Raw genomic sequence first — 17,049 nt, 5'->3', positions numbered from 1 at the left:
GTGTCACAACGGTGACACCGAGCTTTGTGAGCCCTGGACAGATCATACTCGGTGAACATTACCTAGTGACCAATGCTAGCAATGTCACTACCACTCATGAGATGGCAGTGTTAATTTCTCCTGGGGAGGGGTAACTGGCCTAAAGAAGATTGTGGTTAGCTCAGACCTCCCTGTAGAATTTTTGCTTGGCAATGACCTAGAGACTTGAGCCTGGTCTGAAGTGGAGTATAGGACCCATACAGAAATGTTAGGACTCTCAGCACATGTCATTGCTGTGACTAGGTCACAGGTCAGAAATTGCAACACTGAACAGGCACTGGATTCTGGAATAATGGACCAGTTGCCTACCAGGAGGAGAAGCAGTAGGGTTAAGGCAGTGCCTTGCCCCTTGCCTCAGGATGAGAGTCAGCCTTCTGAGGAAGCGGATTGTGGCCTGAAGAAGGAACTGTCCTATAAGAGCTTCAACCTGATCAGGTTGAGTTTGAGACAGGGAGAAATTCCAGGGCAGATCGTAGACAGGCGCAGTTGGACTGCCCTTCTCTTGAACCCCTCAGACAGCAAGCCGGTGCTGAGGCTGTAGGGAATGCTAGTGTAACCCATAGGGTTTATCGGGATGAAGGGGTTCTGTATTCAGAGGCTAGAGACCCCAAGCCTGGAGCTTCCAGGAGGTTGGTCATACCTTTGGTATTCAGGGGCTAGCCCGTGATATTTCACCTGAAGGACATCTTGGCCAGAACAAGACTTGGGACAGGCTTGTCCCTCACTTTCACTCGCCCCACATGTCAGAAGACACCAAGGAGTTTTGTTGCTTCTGTGTCACCTGCCAAGCCAGTGGCAAATCAGGGGGCACTACAAAGGCCCCCCTTATACCACTACCTGCGGTGCGGGTTCCCTTTGAAAGAGTAGGGATTGACATTGTTGGACCAATGGATACCCAAACAGCATCTGGGCACAGGTTTATCCTGGTGGTAGTGGATCATGCCACCAGGTACCCAGAGGCTATTCCCCTTAGGACCACTACAGCACCTGTTGTGGCAAGAGTCCTTTAGGGAGTTTTCTCAAGAGTGTGTTTCCCTAAGGAGGTAGTATCAGATAGAGGTGCAAACTTCATGTCTAGTTACCTGACTAAAATGTGGAAGGAGTGTGGAGTAAACTATAAGTTTACCACACCCTATCACCCACAATGCAATGGTCTAGTTGAGAGGTTCAACAAGACCTTAAAGGGCATGATTAAGGGTCTCCCTGAAAAGCTCAGGCGGAGATGGGACATCCTGCTGCTCTGCCGTTTATTTGCCTACAGAGAGGTCCCACAAAAGGGGGTTGGCTACAGCCCTTTGAACTTTTGTTTGGGCATCCTGTAAGAGGACCCCTTTGTCAGGTGAAGGAGGGATATGAGTTACCTCTCAAACTTCCCAAACAAGACATTGTGGACTATGTACTTGGTCTCTGCTCCAGGATGGCTGAGTATATGAAAAAGGCATCCAAAAACCTTGAAGCAAGTCAGGAATTGCAAAAGGCCTGGCATGACCAAAAGACAGTAGTGACTGTTTACCAGCCAGGAAAGAAAGTGTAGGTGTTGGAGCCTGTGGCCCCAGCAGCTCTCCAGGACAAATGGAGTGGACCCCACACTATTGTTCAACAGAAGGGAGAGGTCACCTATTTGGTGGACCTTGGAACTCCCAGGAGCCCCCTTAGGGTGCTTCATGTCAACAGATTGAAACCATATGTTGGCAGGGCCGACATGGGCTTGCTCATGGCTACTGATGAAGGACAGGAGGAAGAGAGTGACCCTCTCCCAGACCTGCTCTCTCAGAACCCTGATGATGGATGGGTCAGTTGATGGTGTAGCCTTGGCAGGCAGCCTCACTGACTGATCAATAGCAGAGAGACTGCAGACAAGTTCTGCAGGCCTATACACATATGTTTTCACTGGCTCCAAGTCAGACTACCTGGTGCACTCATGAAGCGGACACTGGGGACAGTCTGCCTGTTAAAAGTACGATTTACAGGCAAACTGATCATGTCAGGGACTGTATCAGGACAGAACTCCAGAAAATGGTAGAAGTGGGAGTTATTAAACCAGCAGAGAGCCCTTGGGCCAGTCCAGTAGTCCTTGTGCCTAACCCTCACACCCAGGATGGTAAGAGAGAGATGAGGTTTTGTGTGGACGACAGAGGTCTCAATGCTGTCAATGATGCCCATCCAATACTCAGAGCAGATGAGCTCATAGACAAGTTGGCATCTGCCAAGTTCTTTAGCATATTTGATCTGACAGCTGGCTACTGGCAGAATAGGCTAGCTGATGATGCAAAGCCAAATAAAGCATTTTCAACCCCTAGTGGACATTATCAGTTTGTGGTAATGCCCTTTGGTCTGAAAAATGCACCTGACACATTCCAAAGGTTGGTGAACCAAGTCCTCTCAGGCCTGGATGACTACTGTGCAGCTTATCTAGATGATATTGTTGTCTTTAGCTCCACCTGGGAAGATCACCTGATCCACCTGAAAAATGTTTTGGAGGCCCTGCAGAAAGCAGGCCTAACTATCAAGGCTACCAAGTGCCAGATAGGGGCAGAGTCAGGTTGTATACCTGGCTGGCCCTCCTAACTGACACCACAGGTCTGCAATTGCAACCTGGGTAAGGTGGTGTAATCACCTCTTACTTAGATATAGTATACCTATATCTATATCTATATCTATATATATATATATATAGACACATAAGAACCTATGAGTCACTCCTATGGCAGGCCTCGACAATCCTGGAGGCAGAGTGCTTGGTTTTATGTGAGAGGGTGCCCTAGCCTGAGCTGAGCCCCTCTGCAGCTTTCCGAACAATCTCCTTATAGCTGTTCAATGATATAGCCTTACCATATACTCTTAAGTGCATTATAATCCTTGCGGTTAATGCTAACTTTGGTTTGGCTTTATCAAAACATGTCATGTAAGGTGTCAAACACTTTTGAATACTACCCCCCGCCCCCCACACAACTGCCAGTCCTGGTGGCGGGGGTAGCATTCCACCCTTCTAGAGGGAGAAGACATGCAGTTACTGGTTAACCCGGTTAAAGTTAAACAGTGCACCAGCATCACAAAATGGATGCTGCTGCCACAGACACGAGTCTGCCCTCCTGCTGATGGACGAAACTCCGGCAGGGGAAGCTTGGACAATAGGTTTCCTGTTCAGGGAGGTGCTGGCTTTAGTGTATTGGGGCAGGGAGGGTTGCATTCAGTGAATGCTTTCCAGACACTGCCTGGGGCACACAAGTTGCTCCATGCATAGTCCAGCCCAAACCGGTTGCTGGGGCACTCGGCCCCAACTCTGGCGCGAAACTGGACAAAGAGAAAGGGGTGTAACCACCCCCTTCCCAGGTCCACCCATAGAAGGGACCTTAAAGGTAGTCCAGCCCCTAAACTTAGTATAAGTATAGGATCCCAGTCCCTTGGACTTTAGATTACCCTGGACAAAACTCTGATACATATATCCTGGACCTTCGACATTCCATTTCGACTGGAAGACGGACGTCATCTCCCTTGTGGTCAAGGAGTGACCACCCTGTTCAAACAGGCACCAACAGCAACTTTGCCAATCTGCATTTTCAAGGCTCCCGCCGGATCCCGAACAATCTGCGACACAGGATACAGACATCCAGACATCTCTGACCCCGACCTTCGCTCACAGCAAAGCTGAGACACGTGGTGGACACGAGAGACGTGGGACCGGAACTCCTGGACATCCTGCATTTTGCTACCTGCATTCACTTCCCGAAGAATCTCGATGTTGTGCATTGGGGTACTTGAAGCCCCAGCCCCGAGCATCATTTGCACCGAAGCTCAGGGCCCCACACTCCACAAGTGTACCGTGGGCCCCGCTTTTGCATTTCAGCTCGACGCATATTCCCGGTTCCTTGTCCGTTGGCTAGTGAGACCCCCGAAGACTTCCTTTTAAATCGAACGTGCTTTCCTGGTTGCTCCAGCTTTCCTTCAAAGGAGAAGCGCCTCAGACCTTGCTGGTCTGCAACAAAGCCAATCTCGACATCCTGTGTGGGTTGCGGTTGTCAAGGCTTGTTGGGTCCAATCCGGATACCGACACCGCAGTCAACTAGATCCTTCGTGGGACAGCTCGAATCCAGCGCCTGGTCATTGTAGATGCCTCCTGGACCTTGTGGCTGAAGAGACAAGCTTCACCTCACCTGAAATCATCAGACATTGGCTGGTAGCTTTCCATCGCCATCCTGGTCACTGCCTAGTGACCCAGACTCTGTCCCTTCTGCTTTCAGGTTTTTCAGATCTTCGATCCACCCTTGGATCCACCCGGACACTTTTCCTCTGGTCGCATACAGCACTTCTTTGCAGCTCTCCATTGAAAACGACGACGAAACCAGACACCAAAAGGCACCTATGCACCCGGCTTCCCTGGGTGAGGTAACATGAGTACTCCGGTGCTCCCATGGGTCTTGACTCTCGAAGTGTCCTAGTTTAAAAGGGTTCCATCGTAGTCCATCTGGAAGTGTCCTTAAATTGTACTTTTGTAACTTCTTCGTTTCCCATAGAAAGTCAATGGTAACCCGCGGCTGTGTTTAGGCACTGCACGCGTTTCCTGTGGGCCTCCTACTTCCTAGCCCTTGGTTGTTTAGAGTAGCCCCAGTGATTCCACAGGCCCTAGGCCTGCTTTCTATCCCAGACATGGTTCTGATACCACTATTTTAGTACATGGTTTGTGAGGCCCCTAGGGCATACTGTATATTGTGCAACTTATCATATGCTAATTGAGATTCTTGTAATGTTCTTTGACCTCTGACCTCATAAAGAGTGCATAAGGGTTGTTTAGAATAAACACATATATTTGATATATACCTTGTGTGGTGTACTTTTTGGTACTCAAGGGATTATAATGGGTAAAACAACTTGCTTAATACGCTCTCTGAAGTCTTAGCCTGATGAGTGCTGGTCCCTGCTACCACTAGGATAGCTTTCTATAAGGTTGACTTTAGAACCACCATCAATAAGGGTCGATTAGACTGGTGCAAGGTGCCCACTAGAACTAGTAGACATCATATGCCAGGCTTACTTCTCACACTCCGCACCCTCCATGAGCAACGATTGGAGGCAGTCCACCTCCACCATTCCAGAGAGCAATCTCTTTTCCCAGTTGTCCCCTCCGTCCATAAAGCGCACCATATTTGCAATTGTGCAGCTTAATAGTACAGGTCCAGTTTAGGGATTGCCATTCCCCCCTCTTCATAAGGACGAGTCAGCGTGACGAGACCCACCTTACTATGTCTGCCGCCCACACGAGGCTAGAATCTATTCTAGTCGTCGGAACACCCGTCCTCGGAGTGGACACAGTGTATTTTGCAGAACATATAAACATCGGGGCAACAATACCATCTTGGTGATGGCCAGTCTACCCCAGCAAGGACAGGGGAAGTGTATTCTCAAAGGTTACCGAGGCTCAGAGTAAATAAAGGACCTTGCCCATATCTAGGCTAAGCTGCTGTGCCCTAGAGTGTGTCACCATAATTCCCAAATATCGGAAATGCTGATGCTCCCAGCGCAATCCAACCTCCGACAAACTCTTAGTTGGGCCCGCAACCAAGGATGCTAGTGGGAAGAGTAACAACTTGGCTCAATCCATATGTAGACCTGATGTATCCCCAAACTCATGCAACATATGCAAAAGTATTGGTAATATGACGTGGACGAGGAAAGGTAAAAAAGAGCATCGTCTGTATAGTGATATTATATGATGTACGTCCCGCAGGCGTATACCCAGGTCATGCAAACTCCTGCATACCCCGATCGCCGGGGGCTACAGCGCAAGAGCAAACAAGCATTGGCATAGCCAATAGATTTCACATTTGGGACCTTATAAGTGCTTAGCCGTGCAACAGTTGATGTTGTTGCACCAAGGATATTGTGGTTGCATAACTAAATACTTTTAAGGTCCCAAAAGGAAGACCTATTGGCTATGCCAATGCTTGTTTTATGTTGAGTGTGCACCAAGAGGGTTTTGTACCAATTCTTCTGCATTTTTGTGCTGTCTATCTTGCGTTTGTGTTCTTTGTAAATTGTTTTCCCCAGAAACTGTTTGCAAACGATACAAAGAGTTGTTTAGTTTTCCAGTTAGCCTTTGTCCTTTCAATGTAGTACATTACTGCCCGTCTTGAATCTGATATGAAACATCCTCCCCCTGGATTTTGCTAGGGTGAAGTAGTCTCATCCTGGAGACCAAGCTTACTTTAGCACTGGCTTGCTGAATGATTTTAACAGCACTATAGCCTCTGTATCTCTCATTTGCGATAACTCTCTCCTTCTTGAGTGGAAGAAGCCATCATTCCTAACAGATTCCTAATGTCCCCACTGTCAGTGCTTGTGCCCTTTCGGTTCAGCTGTGTCCCCTTCAAATGTGCCATTGTTCTCTTCTCGCTGTGAAGTACTTTCCCCTGTATAGAATGTATTTTTGCTCCCAAGAACATTTTCTCCTGTTCTGTTTCTGGTTATTTCTCTGTGTGTATTGAGAACGCCAGCTGTACAAACATTGTGATCACCTGTTGCATGTGCTCTTTGCATCTTTTGTATAAATTTGCCATTACTGGCCAGTCATCCAGATAGGGGTAGAAGTGTATTACGTGCCTCTGTAGGTGTGCCACCACTGTCGATAGGAACTTTGTGAATATTCCTGGTGCTGATTTTATCCCAAAGCCAGTACTTTGAACTGGTAGTGTTCCTTGTCTAACACAAAACAGAGAAATTTTCTTGAGGCTTGTATTAATGGGAACATGTAAAGAAGCGTCCTTTAAATCTATTTTGGCCATATAACCCTCCACTTTTATCTGGGGTTTTACCTCCTGTAGGGCAGTGGTTCCCAAACTTTTGACTCCTGAGGACCCCCATAGAGTCACCACTGGAAGCCGGGGACCCCCAAGTAATTTGTAGGATTTAAATTTGAAACATTAAAACAGTAATTCGAAAAAAATTAACACACATGTGCACACAAAACAAATATTCAAACTACTAATGATTTTAGTGGCATATTTACAAGCCCCTATCACCATGGGAACATCACTTTCTGAGACGTTCCCGTGGCGATAGGGGCTTTGCCTTATTTACAAGGCAACGTTAAGCCACTTAACGTGGCTTAACGGTCCCTTGAAAATAAGACCCCCTTTGACACAATGCTTAGAGTGAAAGGGGTGGGCAGTGCGTGTTGTGGTGGGCGTTTCCCCTGCGACACCCATTGATTTTGACGCTGCCCCCTATTTACAAGAGCAGCGTAAATGGGAAGCAGGGCCAAAATTAAGGCCAGGAAAAACCTGGTCTTAACTTGGCGAAACAATGAGAAATGCTTAATTTCTCCTCATTTTTCTAAAATGCCTTGGATTGTTTATGTTCAGGAAGGCAACCCTTCCTGCACATAAACAATCTTTAAAAAAAAAAAAAGGCATTTTGTAACTTCCATGTGTGATGCATTAAGCAGTACACATAGAAGTGACAAAATGAAATTTCAAGATTGTTTATGTGCAGGAAGGGGGACCTTCCTGCACATAAACAATCTTCCACTGGTAAATGTAGCGCCAGCGCAGGGGACACGCAGGGCTGCACCACATTCTTGTAAATATGGTGCAGCCTTGCGTTTCTGAAGTAGTAGAGTGTGTTGTTAAGCCAAGGAGTGCTGGTCTGGAGAAGCACAAACTCAGGATTCAGAAGATAACACAGTGGTTGGTATTGACTTTAACAATAAAAATGTATTTCCACCCAAAGAAACCTTTTTAGAAGCATCAGGATACTGACAGACTGAAAAAAACATGTCACTAACTTGTACCTTGCAGTTTGCAAGCAGCTGTTTGTTGACAGTTTTTTGGTCACTGTGCTAGATTATGATTGTCACTTATGAACTGCACTGTAACAAAAGAATCACTCTGACAAAAGCAGTAACCCACTGACCGATGCATATCAAATACTGTTTTTTAAAATGCATGGTACACTTCTTTGCAGTAGGCATATTAACCCTCTGCCATTAGTTCAGTCACAGCTGCCACTGGACAAAACTCTCATGTCTCTCCAGCAGCGACATTAATCACTGTTGTTATCTTGACACTTTTATTGTTCGTTGAAAACTGCTAATTAAACAAGATACTTTGCAGTGCTTTTAAAACTGCTGCCTGCGGACCCCCTGGGAATGTGTCAGGGACCCCTGGGGGTCCGCGGACCACAGTTTGGGAAACACTGCTGTAGGGTATTTTTCTTGAATTTTTGAGTTCTTATGAACTTGTTTAAAAACCTGAGGTCTAGAATTGGTCTGAGTGACCCATCTACCTCTGGAATTAAAACATTTGTTGAGTAGTTTCCTTTGTTTCTCTCCAGGCTTGGCATCGAATCTATAGCCTCCTTTGACACCAACTCCACTAACTCTTTGAGTAGACAGGTTGTTTCCTACTTTGAATGAACCTTTTTCCTTGCTCTCTTTTCTAGAGGGTTCTTGTTTAATTCTATGCAATATACAAATTGTATTAGTTTTAAGACCCACTTGTCTGTGGTGATATTGTTCCACTCTTGGAGGAACTTTCTTATTCTGCCCTCTACCGGTGGTAAATGTATAAGTTCTCTTGTTTGTACATTTGCTGTTATACTCTTTGATGTTTGAGGAGTGCTTTGTATAACCACTGAGGAGTCACTTTTTGGGGTAGTACCCCACTACTTTTTGTGGCTATCCTTTTTCATGTGGTCATCCGCGAAAGGACTGTCTAACTTGTTCGTACTGACAGTTTTGAGTCTGTTGTTGCTGACTCGTTTGACCATCTCTCTGATGAGGCTGTTGATATGTTTGCTGGGATGATCCCGAATTGAAGGAGCCCCTTCCTGTAAGCCTTTGTGAGGGTACTGTTCCCCTCCGCTTGTTACCTCTGAACTGTAGGGCCCTGTAACATGGGAGAGGGAGGCAGGCTTACCCACGGGGAATGGTGGAGTCCGTGCCCCGCTGACCCTGCACCCCCTTCTCCCTTCCAGACTGACCCGTGGAGAAACGAGCAGTACGACAGATGTACACGAAGAATACAGCGGCCCCTTTAACTGGGCGTTCGCTCCCGAGGAGGAGGTACCACCCCCTGATGACGTCAGCCCTGCCGGAATGGCCAAATGTCGGGAAGTGATGTACGGAGGGTGTGTTTACACCCCGGGAGAGCGGAAGGAGGAAGACGTGACGGTAGAGAGTGGAGAAAAGGACGGAGACGAAGAGGAGAAGGACCCGAGGGAACATCAAGGAGGTGTCGTGAAGACGGAGAGCCAGGAGGCCAACGACCCCGTGATCCGCCGTGCCACACTGCCAAGGGAGGAGTGTGGCTGTCACAGGTACGGCGGCGTTGGGCAGCCTGGGTGGGGAGCCGGAGTGCTCACGTGTGATTTAGTGTAAAAAGCCCTTGTTTGTTTCCTCCCCATTGTATTACCGTACCCTCCTCCATTTCCCCTTTCCGACCCTGTACCTCACCTCCTACCCCAACACCTCGCTCACCATGCACGGAGTTATGAGCACTGTACACTAGGGTATTTCCTCACTACCCCGGTCCTTAAAGGTGCATCACTTGGATAGAGCCTGCACTAACGGCATCCTTTTTCTGGTCTCTTCTATGTGACTGAGCTGGCCTGGGTCCCTCGAAGCGCCTCCACCAACGAGCGGAAACAGACTGAGGAAAAGACAACAGCCACGGATCCCTGCGCATTCCCCCGAGACCGCTTGACACAAAGGAGAAGAAAGACATTTGTGTTCAAAAGCTCATTAAAAATAAAGCCTTCTTTGCCCTCTATATCTGGTGCCTTGGTCATACCTTCTCCCACGCCCACACGCCCCCTTTGACTTTGTAGTTTCATTGTCTTTTTTTTCAACCGATTCAAGGTTTCTTCTACCACACACCTGAATAGTTGTTCCCCACCGGCTGGTGCACTCAGAAAGTTATGTTGCACCTCTGGTTCAAAACCTGAAATTCTCCGCCAGGCATGGCCGTGATTCCGAACCACATTTGTCTTCCTGAAGTATCAGCTGCATCAAGCGCAGGTTTGAAGCAGGAACTACCAAAGCTTTTAACATCCTCAACCAGGTGTGCTGCTCACTTTTGGTACTGCTCTGGGAGATGTTTCATTAGTTCTATTTCTTCCCAATTTTGGTAGGCACGACGATTTAGCAGTGCATTTGAGTTTGCCATCAGTCACCGATTTGCTTCGCTCCTTTCTATCTTTTGTTCTCCTTATCTGGAGGGGACCCTCTGGTGCTTGGGACGTTGGCTCTCTTCCTGGCTGCTGCTGCTATTAAGGAATCTGCTGGGACTGTTCCCTTTATGTAACTTGGGTTTTTTGAAGAACGTCTATACTATTTCTTTGCCTTTGGGGTGACAGTCTTACATGTTGCTGGTTCCTTTAAAACCTTTTTGCCATGATCTAGGACACTGGGGTGCATTGGTAAAAACGGATTCCTTCATTGTGTAGGCAGGAGAGTTTCTAATATGAAACATTGTTGTTGCCTCTCCTCTTCTAACTGTATCTCATACCTCTCCACTGCCTTTTTTATCATCAGTTTGTACATTCCAATATCATCAGGTGGCAATGGTCTTGAAGGGTATGTGTCTACCCCTTCTTCTGGTGAGTCTGTTTCCAGGTCTTGCCATTGTGAGTCTTGGTACTCTGCAGCCTTGGAACCCTGGTAAATTTGCTCCTCATCCTCCTCGAAGATCATCTCTTGATCTTGTTCCTCTTGAGTTTCTGGGAGTCTATTTTCTCTAGGCTTTCGTCCCGAAGACTTACTTGGTATTTAAAATTGTTTTAGGCTTTCAAAGTCTTTCTTTGCAAAAGGATGGCCATTTCGTATTCGAGTCATCTTCTCTTTTGCGCGATCTCACCCGTGTGTTGTTGGTCAGCAAGATGTTAGTGCGTACGCTCTGACTCCGAATTCTTCGAGGACGGCGTGTTCTTCAGCCTTGTCTTTCGGTTTTCGACCTCTCCTGTGTCAATACGTTTTTTCCTCAACCGTCCTTCGACATCTTGGATTTTTCAGGGGTATTTACCTCTGCGCTGTTCTTTTCAAAGAATCAGAGAGTACTTTTCACTTAGGACAAGCTTGCGACAGAGTGCTTCGAAGCCAATGCCGCCTTCAAGGTTTTAGAGTCCGATTTTCTTGGCTCGTTGAAGTTAAGGATGCGGAGTCTCTTACCTCTGATCTAGAAGTCTTTTTGCACCCTTGGTAGGCATCCACTATTTGGAAGTCGGCCGCCTCACATTAGGCGACATTCTCCTCTTTTGCACTGGAGAGGTCCAAATCTCGTAGAGATAGAGTTTGACGTTGGCCTTGCATTGTATGGTGGGCTGTTCTCTGTAGCTGTCTTACTCTCAGAGTCTCGGGGAGGACACTGCACTGGAGTTCCAATCCTCACTTCGATGATCTATCAGCAAGCAAAGGTTTGCAGACCAGGTGCGGATTCTTTTTCACAAACTTGTAGTGGCATTTAAAAAAAAATTGGAATGTTGACTTCTCCATTACCAAATACAGAGAGCCCACCAGAGGCATATTTTTCTGTATCCGGTGCTGCTCCCAGAACTTCTGTTGGTATTCTCCACTGATTATGTCCACATTCCAGAGGACATTCGGTGATTTATTCTTGATATCAGATTGTTGGTGATTCTCTTGTATGCTTCCGACCCAATGGCAGTATAAAAGAAACTGAAAGTGGCGACCAAAGGTAACAGCTTCCGGAGGAAGCACTACAACGTCACAGGAGGCACCAAATGGAGGTGCATCGACGCTCACCAGCATCAAAACAAAAATAGTAGAAGGACACAATGTTTTGGAAGGAATTCCGGACCCAACCACTAGATAGCGAACTAATACACAGCATGTGAATCCAGAAAAGATTCAAGCTGCAAAACACTTTGAATGGTCACTGGAAGGTCGGGTCACTGCTCACCTGCTCTAACTTATGTCTGTAACACCTGTTTGCCCCGGATATTCCCTCACCTGCAGCTTTGCCTCTGCTGCGTGCTTCTTCCCGGGCGGCATTACAATGAACACTAGAAAGGCTTGTTTAACATAATATTCAATGGACACCAGAAGCCCCACCGGAGTATCGTATCTATATGACGTTACGATGAAGCCAACATACCACACAAGCATATTGAATAGAGGCAACGTTACACCTTCAGCGAATAGATCACGGACATCGTTTTGAGCTGCAGCCATGTTAGGTGGGGTCGAACATTCGAAGAGGGAGGGTTTTTTGTCTTTAAAAACACCAAAGACTGCCTTTAGGAACTTGGTACACTAGGATTGGGACTATATGTCCCAGGGAACTTTAGCGCCCACGGTGATGACATGCATAGTTTATGAAAATTGTTAAAGTTAACACATTTTAAAAAACTTGCTATAAATTTTTTTATTAGGGAATGGAAAGTTTATCAAAGTGCAAAGTTAAAACACTTTGCACAGGAACCCCTGCTGCCCGAGTCTCGCAAAAAGCGGGCCACGGGCAGAGGAAGCAAGACCACAAATGGTGAAGGGGCGGTGCAAAGAACTGGTAGAAGTTCTAAAACAAGCAGGCGCCATGCAGGACAACAAAAAAGGCACACAGCCGCCATGCTAAAAGATAAAGTGTGGCAGCGGTTAACATTGCACTTATCAAGTGCTCTTTCAGAATTACAATAAAACGAGAACACAAAGGAGATGCATTCTTAGCCAGTCGGCAGGCAGATACAGTGCAATAAAGCAAGCAGTGTTCAGAGCACCAGCAGTAAACTAACCAAACAAATAGTGCTCGAAATTAACAGGTGTCTACAGTGAAACAATACCAATAATTAGTCCCTGTCCATGGAAGGAAGCAAAACAGCACAAGGAGGGACAAAGAAGAAAGCTAACCCATTAGCAAACAAGCCATTTTGAAGGGCAGTCCAAGTAACAAGTAAAAAGCCAATGGGCAGGCTGTAAGCCTACAAAGTAAATACAGAATGTTTTGAAGAGGAAGCGCACGGCCTGCCTAGGCTCGGCCCAAAAAATAAAACCAGTATAATAAGGGGTGATTGCTGGATGGATTTGAAGCCCCAGTGAAGTTCTGAAACACTTCCCCTCTCAATATGCAGGCAGGTGGTAGCAGCAGAGATGGTGTTCCTCCCTTGTTGCCTATATGCACTGCAGAAGTCCTTGTGCAGGCTCCTCTGTTTTTAAAGAGTTTGACAGTCTGCTGAAGGTAGAGTAGGTTTGAAATATATATCTTTAAACTGGACATGGAGCAGCTCAGGGGACTGGACCGTCCTAAACTATAACTCTACTACCTTGCTGGGCAGCTGAAGCATGCAGTGCAGTGGTGTGACGAGGACGGCAAGTGGGAGAAGCACCCCCTAAGCGGTGTGGGATTGAGGAAGATATTACTGTTAGTAATGATGAAAGGAGGGAAACTCATCGAAAATTAATCCACACATTGCGTGTAAAACAGCTCTTGTGTAGGAGGTGTTGGTGAGGAGGGTGGTGAAAATGCCTCCATTTTCTAGATTACTTGCCAAATTGCTTACAGCCCTTTAAAACTATTGGCAGAGATATGGCTGTGGCACAATAAAGGGAGGGTGGCTATTGTATACTAGAATATCTATACCAAGGTGACTTGTTAACCTCTTTTACAGACACACAGTTTGCTGTCAGCAAGGACAATTCTTGCAATACGGCAAATTGGTAAAAACAACCAGAGAATTATAGTGGGAGATCCCGCTGCCACAGCTACAATGGATGTGCTCCTGACGAAGGGGGTGTGTCAACAAGTTGATAATCTTTATGTAGAGGACGCGGAAAGAAGATTGGCTGAAGACCCCTATGAAGGCGAGACACCTAAAGGAGGCAGATCTAGGAGAATAGTTGACATATGGAGAGTGGAAGGTGATGTGTGCACTGTTGAAGGAGAAGTCCAGCAATGCCCATTCTAACTGACACACTTTAATTTCCTTCACCGTACTTATATGACCTCCTGAAGCAGCATAAAGGAAAATCATTGGTGTTCTAACTGTGGGTCGCGCAAGGCAACATTCAGACACATGGTATGGACCTGTGCTGAGATTAATTATGTACTACACCAGAAAGTGCATAAACTGACATCAAACCCCAATATACTAAGTAGAGTCACTATTAAACCTGGCATATTAGGCCTTATACGCAAATCCAGAAACATGAAAATGCAGTATAGGTTGGCTTTGTGGGATTAGTACTGACAACGAGAGGGTGACAAAATGTACTAAAAGAAGGGGACCGACCATGGGCTCCTGAGAGCGAGATCCCAACAGAGTGTTCATTAGCAGAATATGAAAAAGTAATACAGGAAATATTTCCGTGGTCCATCGTGATACAGTATGCAGTGCGTGGCGAAGATGAGAATGATGAGACAAGAGGGGACTGGAAGGAGAGGGTGTATCGGTACTGGAATTTGGACAATTAAAAGTAGAATGTGGAGGGAGTGTGCGGGAGAGAGTGTAATGTAAGGTGGATTTGAAGAGCGTTCCTTGTCACCTGTGAGGGTATCCAGGCGCTGAAGAGTGTGAGGAGTACAAGATCTGGAGATTATGTCTAAAAGGTTCTGGATATCCTTGTGATCACAATCACGTCAGCGCTGCTGCTTCGGCAGAGGAGTAGAGTGCAGATGGGATGGTGGACAGGTTTGTGGGTTGATCACAATGTACTGCTCTGGCTGTACACCTGAGTAATGATAATTGAGGCACAACTGTGATCCTGTGTCTGTAATGTCCTTGCTTTTGCTTTACAAAACTATAATAAAACATTATTCTAGAAAACAATGCATGTAAAACAAAACAAAAACAAATAGAAGTTACTTTGCCTCTTAGGTTTGGTTCTTGTTATCTCAACAGGTCAAGATGTGTAACTTATAAAACTAATTCAATAGTTCTCTTTTTATGTTACAGAATTCTGAGACAATGATAGGGCCATACATTTGGGATGCAAGAATCTCACCCTTGTATCGTTGTATCCTTTCACCCACTGCTTTCCGAAACTGTGTAAGGCTGATCTTTTTCTTATTCTTCTTAGGGCGGGTTACAGTGTTTCCTCTCGTGGACTCGGAAAAGTCTGACAGGCTTAGGTCTGTGCTGCTGAGAAATGAAAACAAGATTCACTATTATTTCCTCTGACAAATAGTGTTTAAGGAACAGACAAAAAAAGAACCACTCATTTGAGTGGCATCTCATCGGTCCACCATACTACCCAGAAGACTATGGAGAAGCATTAGCATATTACTTAAGAGTACTAGTACCAATCTGAATGATTTTGGTGCTAACAGCCCATCTAGATTCCTCATCCAGTTTTAATTGGTTTGTGGAGATTATTGTTCATGTCTATTTTCATCTTATGACTGATTTTAATATCCATTAAAAATCAACTAAGATATTGGAAACACACTTGCTGAAACACAAGTCGTCAGTGAAACAAGCGAGGAAAATGACTTACACATAGTTTCACACACCAGTTCCTACAGACCCACCAATGCAAATCATTGACACCTGTCTAACTTCAAGCCCTAGTACTCTATGCAGCAGAGAGCTGCAGATATTTCTCCCTTGCGCCCAGAGGCGCCTAATAGTTCCAGCTGCGCCGGAGGGGAGACTGTTGCCTGTGGTGGGGGAAGGGGGTAGGGGGAGGGGGAGCTGGACTTCAAGCCCCAGTTCTCTTTGCGGCAGGAAGGCGCCTACTAGTTCCGCGCAGGAACATCCACAGCCAGCGCAGACGGGCTTGCCTTTGGCGCGCCATTGGCTTGCCTTTGGCTTGTCTTTGGCGCGCCAGCGGCGCTTCCGTGCGGCGCCCTCCATTAGAGGCGAAGTGGGAGGGAGGAGCAGCTGGGAGGCGGGAGCGGGGCGGCCAATGGGCGAGGGCACGGGACAACAGAAGACAAAAGGGGGCGAGGTCGCAGGGGAGCAGCGGTGTGGAGCGGGGGGCACAGAGGGCACAAAGGAGCGCCCGAGGTCGGACAACGAAAGAAAACAAAAGTAACCAGGTGGGAGGAAACACAAGAAATTAGCGGGGAGAGAAAAAAACACAAGAATTAGCGGTACTGTGGTAGACTGAACACAGGTACCAGGGGCGAGCACCCGTCAGTGGTCCCTGGTCTTCATGACACCAGTCCAGCACGAACCCCAGGCCAGGTCCTCCCTGGACCTGAAACAAGCATCCTGGGACTGGTTTTGGGGTATCACCACTCAGCCAGGCTAGCTGATTGGACAAAGCCACAGCCTTCACATCTAGATTTTGTTCAACTACTATGCTGTGCAGAATCTAGGACCTTTGCTGATGCAGACAAATGATACTACCACACATAGGTTATGTCCTACACAGCAGACGTTTAAGACTAGTATTGAAGCAGAGAAAAGGCTCTTCATATAGAAAAAACTATTCACTGCTCAAAGAACCACAACTACAATTAGGAGAAAACAGCGTGCATCGAGGTACAAGTGGTAAATCCATGAATCTGTAAATTGACTCCAATCAGAACAGCAGCAAGAGACATATATAATGCAGGAATCACCCTTTTCTTGATGCACGGCAGACTGTGCTAAGTACTCCAGAGGGAGGTGCCAGTTGAGCTAGGGTTATGGAATACCTTCTCAGCTATTTTGCACAAACAAAAAGGCTGACCCGAGCATTACAAGTTCCTAAGTTAGTAATCATCTACCGGGCATGAGAACTTACTATTCTAGAATCCTCTATCGTCAGATTCAAGATCTACCCCCTCTATGGTTGGGTATCTATTGTCTCTAATGCCCTACTGTCCATAGCTAAACACTGTTTACAACTACTACTCGGGGGTTCCCGTGTGTATTCAACTCGACACGACCTATGATGTCAACCCTACTAGGGCAGTACATACAACCACACATATAATAACAACAGAAGGAAATAAAGAAAAAAGTGTGGCGGAGCGGAAGGCACCTCACGGGCGAACACCCTCGGGGAAAATTGGTTAGATGTTTACCAACACTTTGCCCCTTTCTCATCATCAAGGTGCAAAAGAAAGAGCTCAGAAC

The 17,049-nt window shown here is 46.6% G+C and overlaps 1 protein-coding gene across 7 annotated transcripts in view; it reads right to left on the bottom strand.

Annotated features, from left to right (window-relative positions):
• Nucleotides 1-17,049, bottom strand: part of CENPT (centromere protein T) — a 1,192,572-nt gene that overhangs the window by 897,491 nt on the left and 278,032 nt on the right. For 6 of the 7 annotated variants that reach the window (XR_013603874.1, XM_078671348.1, XM_078671347.1 and 3 more), the window contains exon 6: nt 14,987-15,123. Coding sequence is in view for 6 of the 7 variants with exons in the window: in XM_078671348.1 (XP_078527474.1) it covers nt 14,987-15,123 (137 nt within the window). In the remaining variant the exon portion in view is untranslated. The remainder of the gene's footprint in view (nt 1-14,986; nt 15,124-17,049) is intronic. The other variant, XM_078671349.1, reaches the window with a different exon arrangement.

This window comes from Lissotriton helveticus, chromosome 12 (genome assembly GCF_964261635.1).
Source record: "Lissotriton helveticus chromosome 12, aLisHel1.1, whole genome shotgun sequence".
In the NCBI taxonomy this organism is placed as follows: Eukaryota; Metazoa; Chordata; class Amphibia; order Caudata; family Salamandridae; genus Lissotriton; species Lissotriton helveticus.
This window is presented reverse-complemented; position numbering and strand designations above follow the sequence as displayed.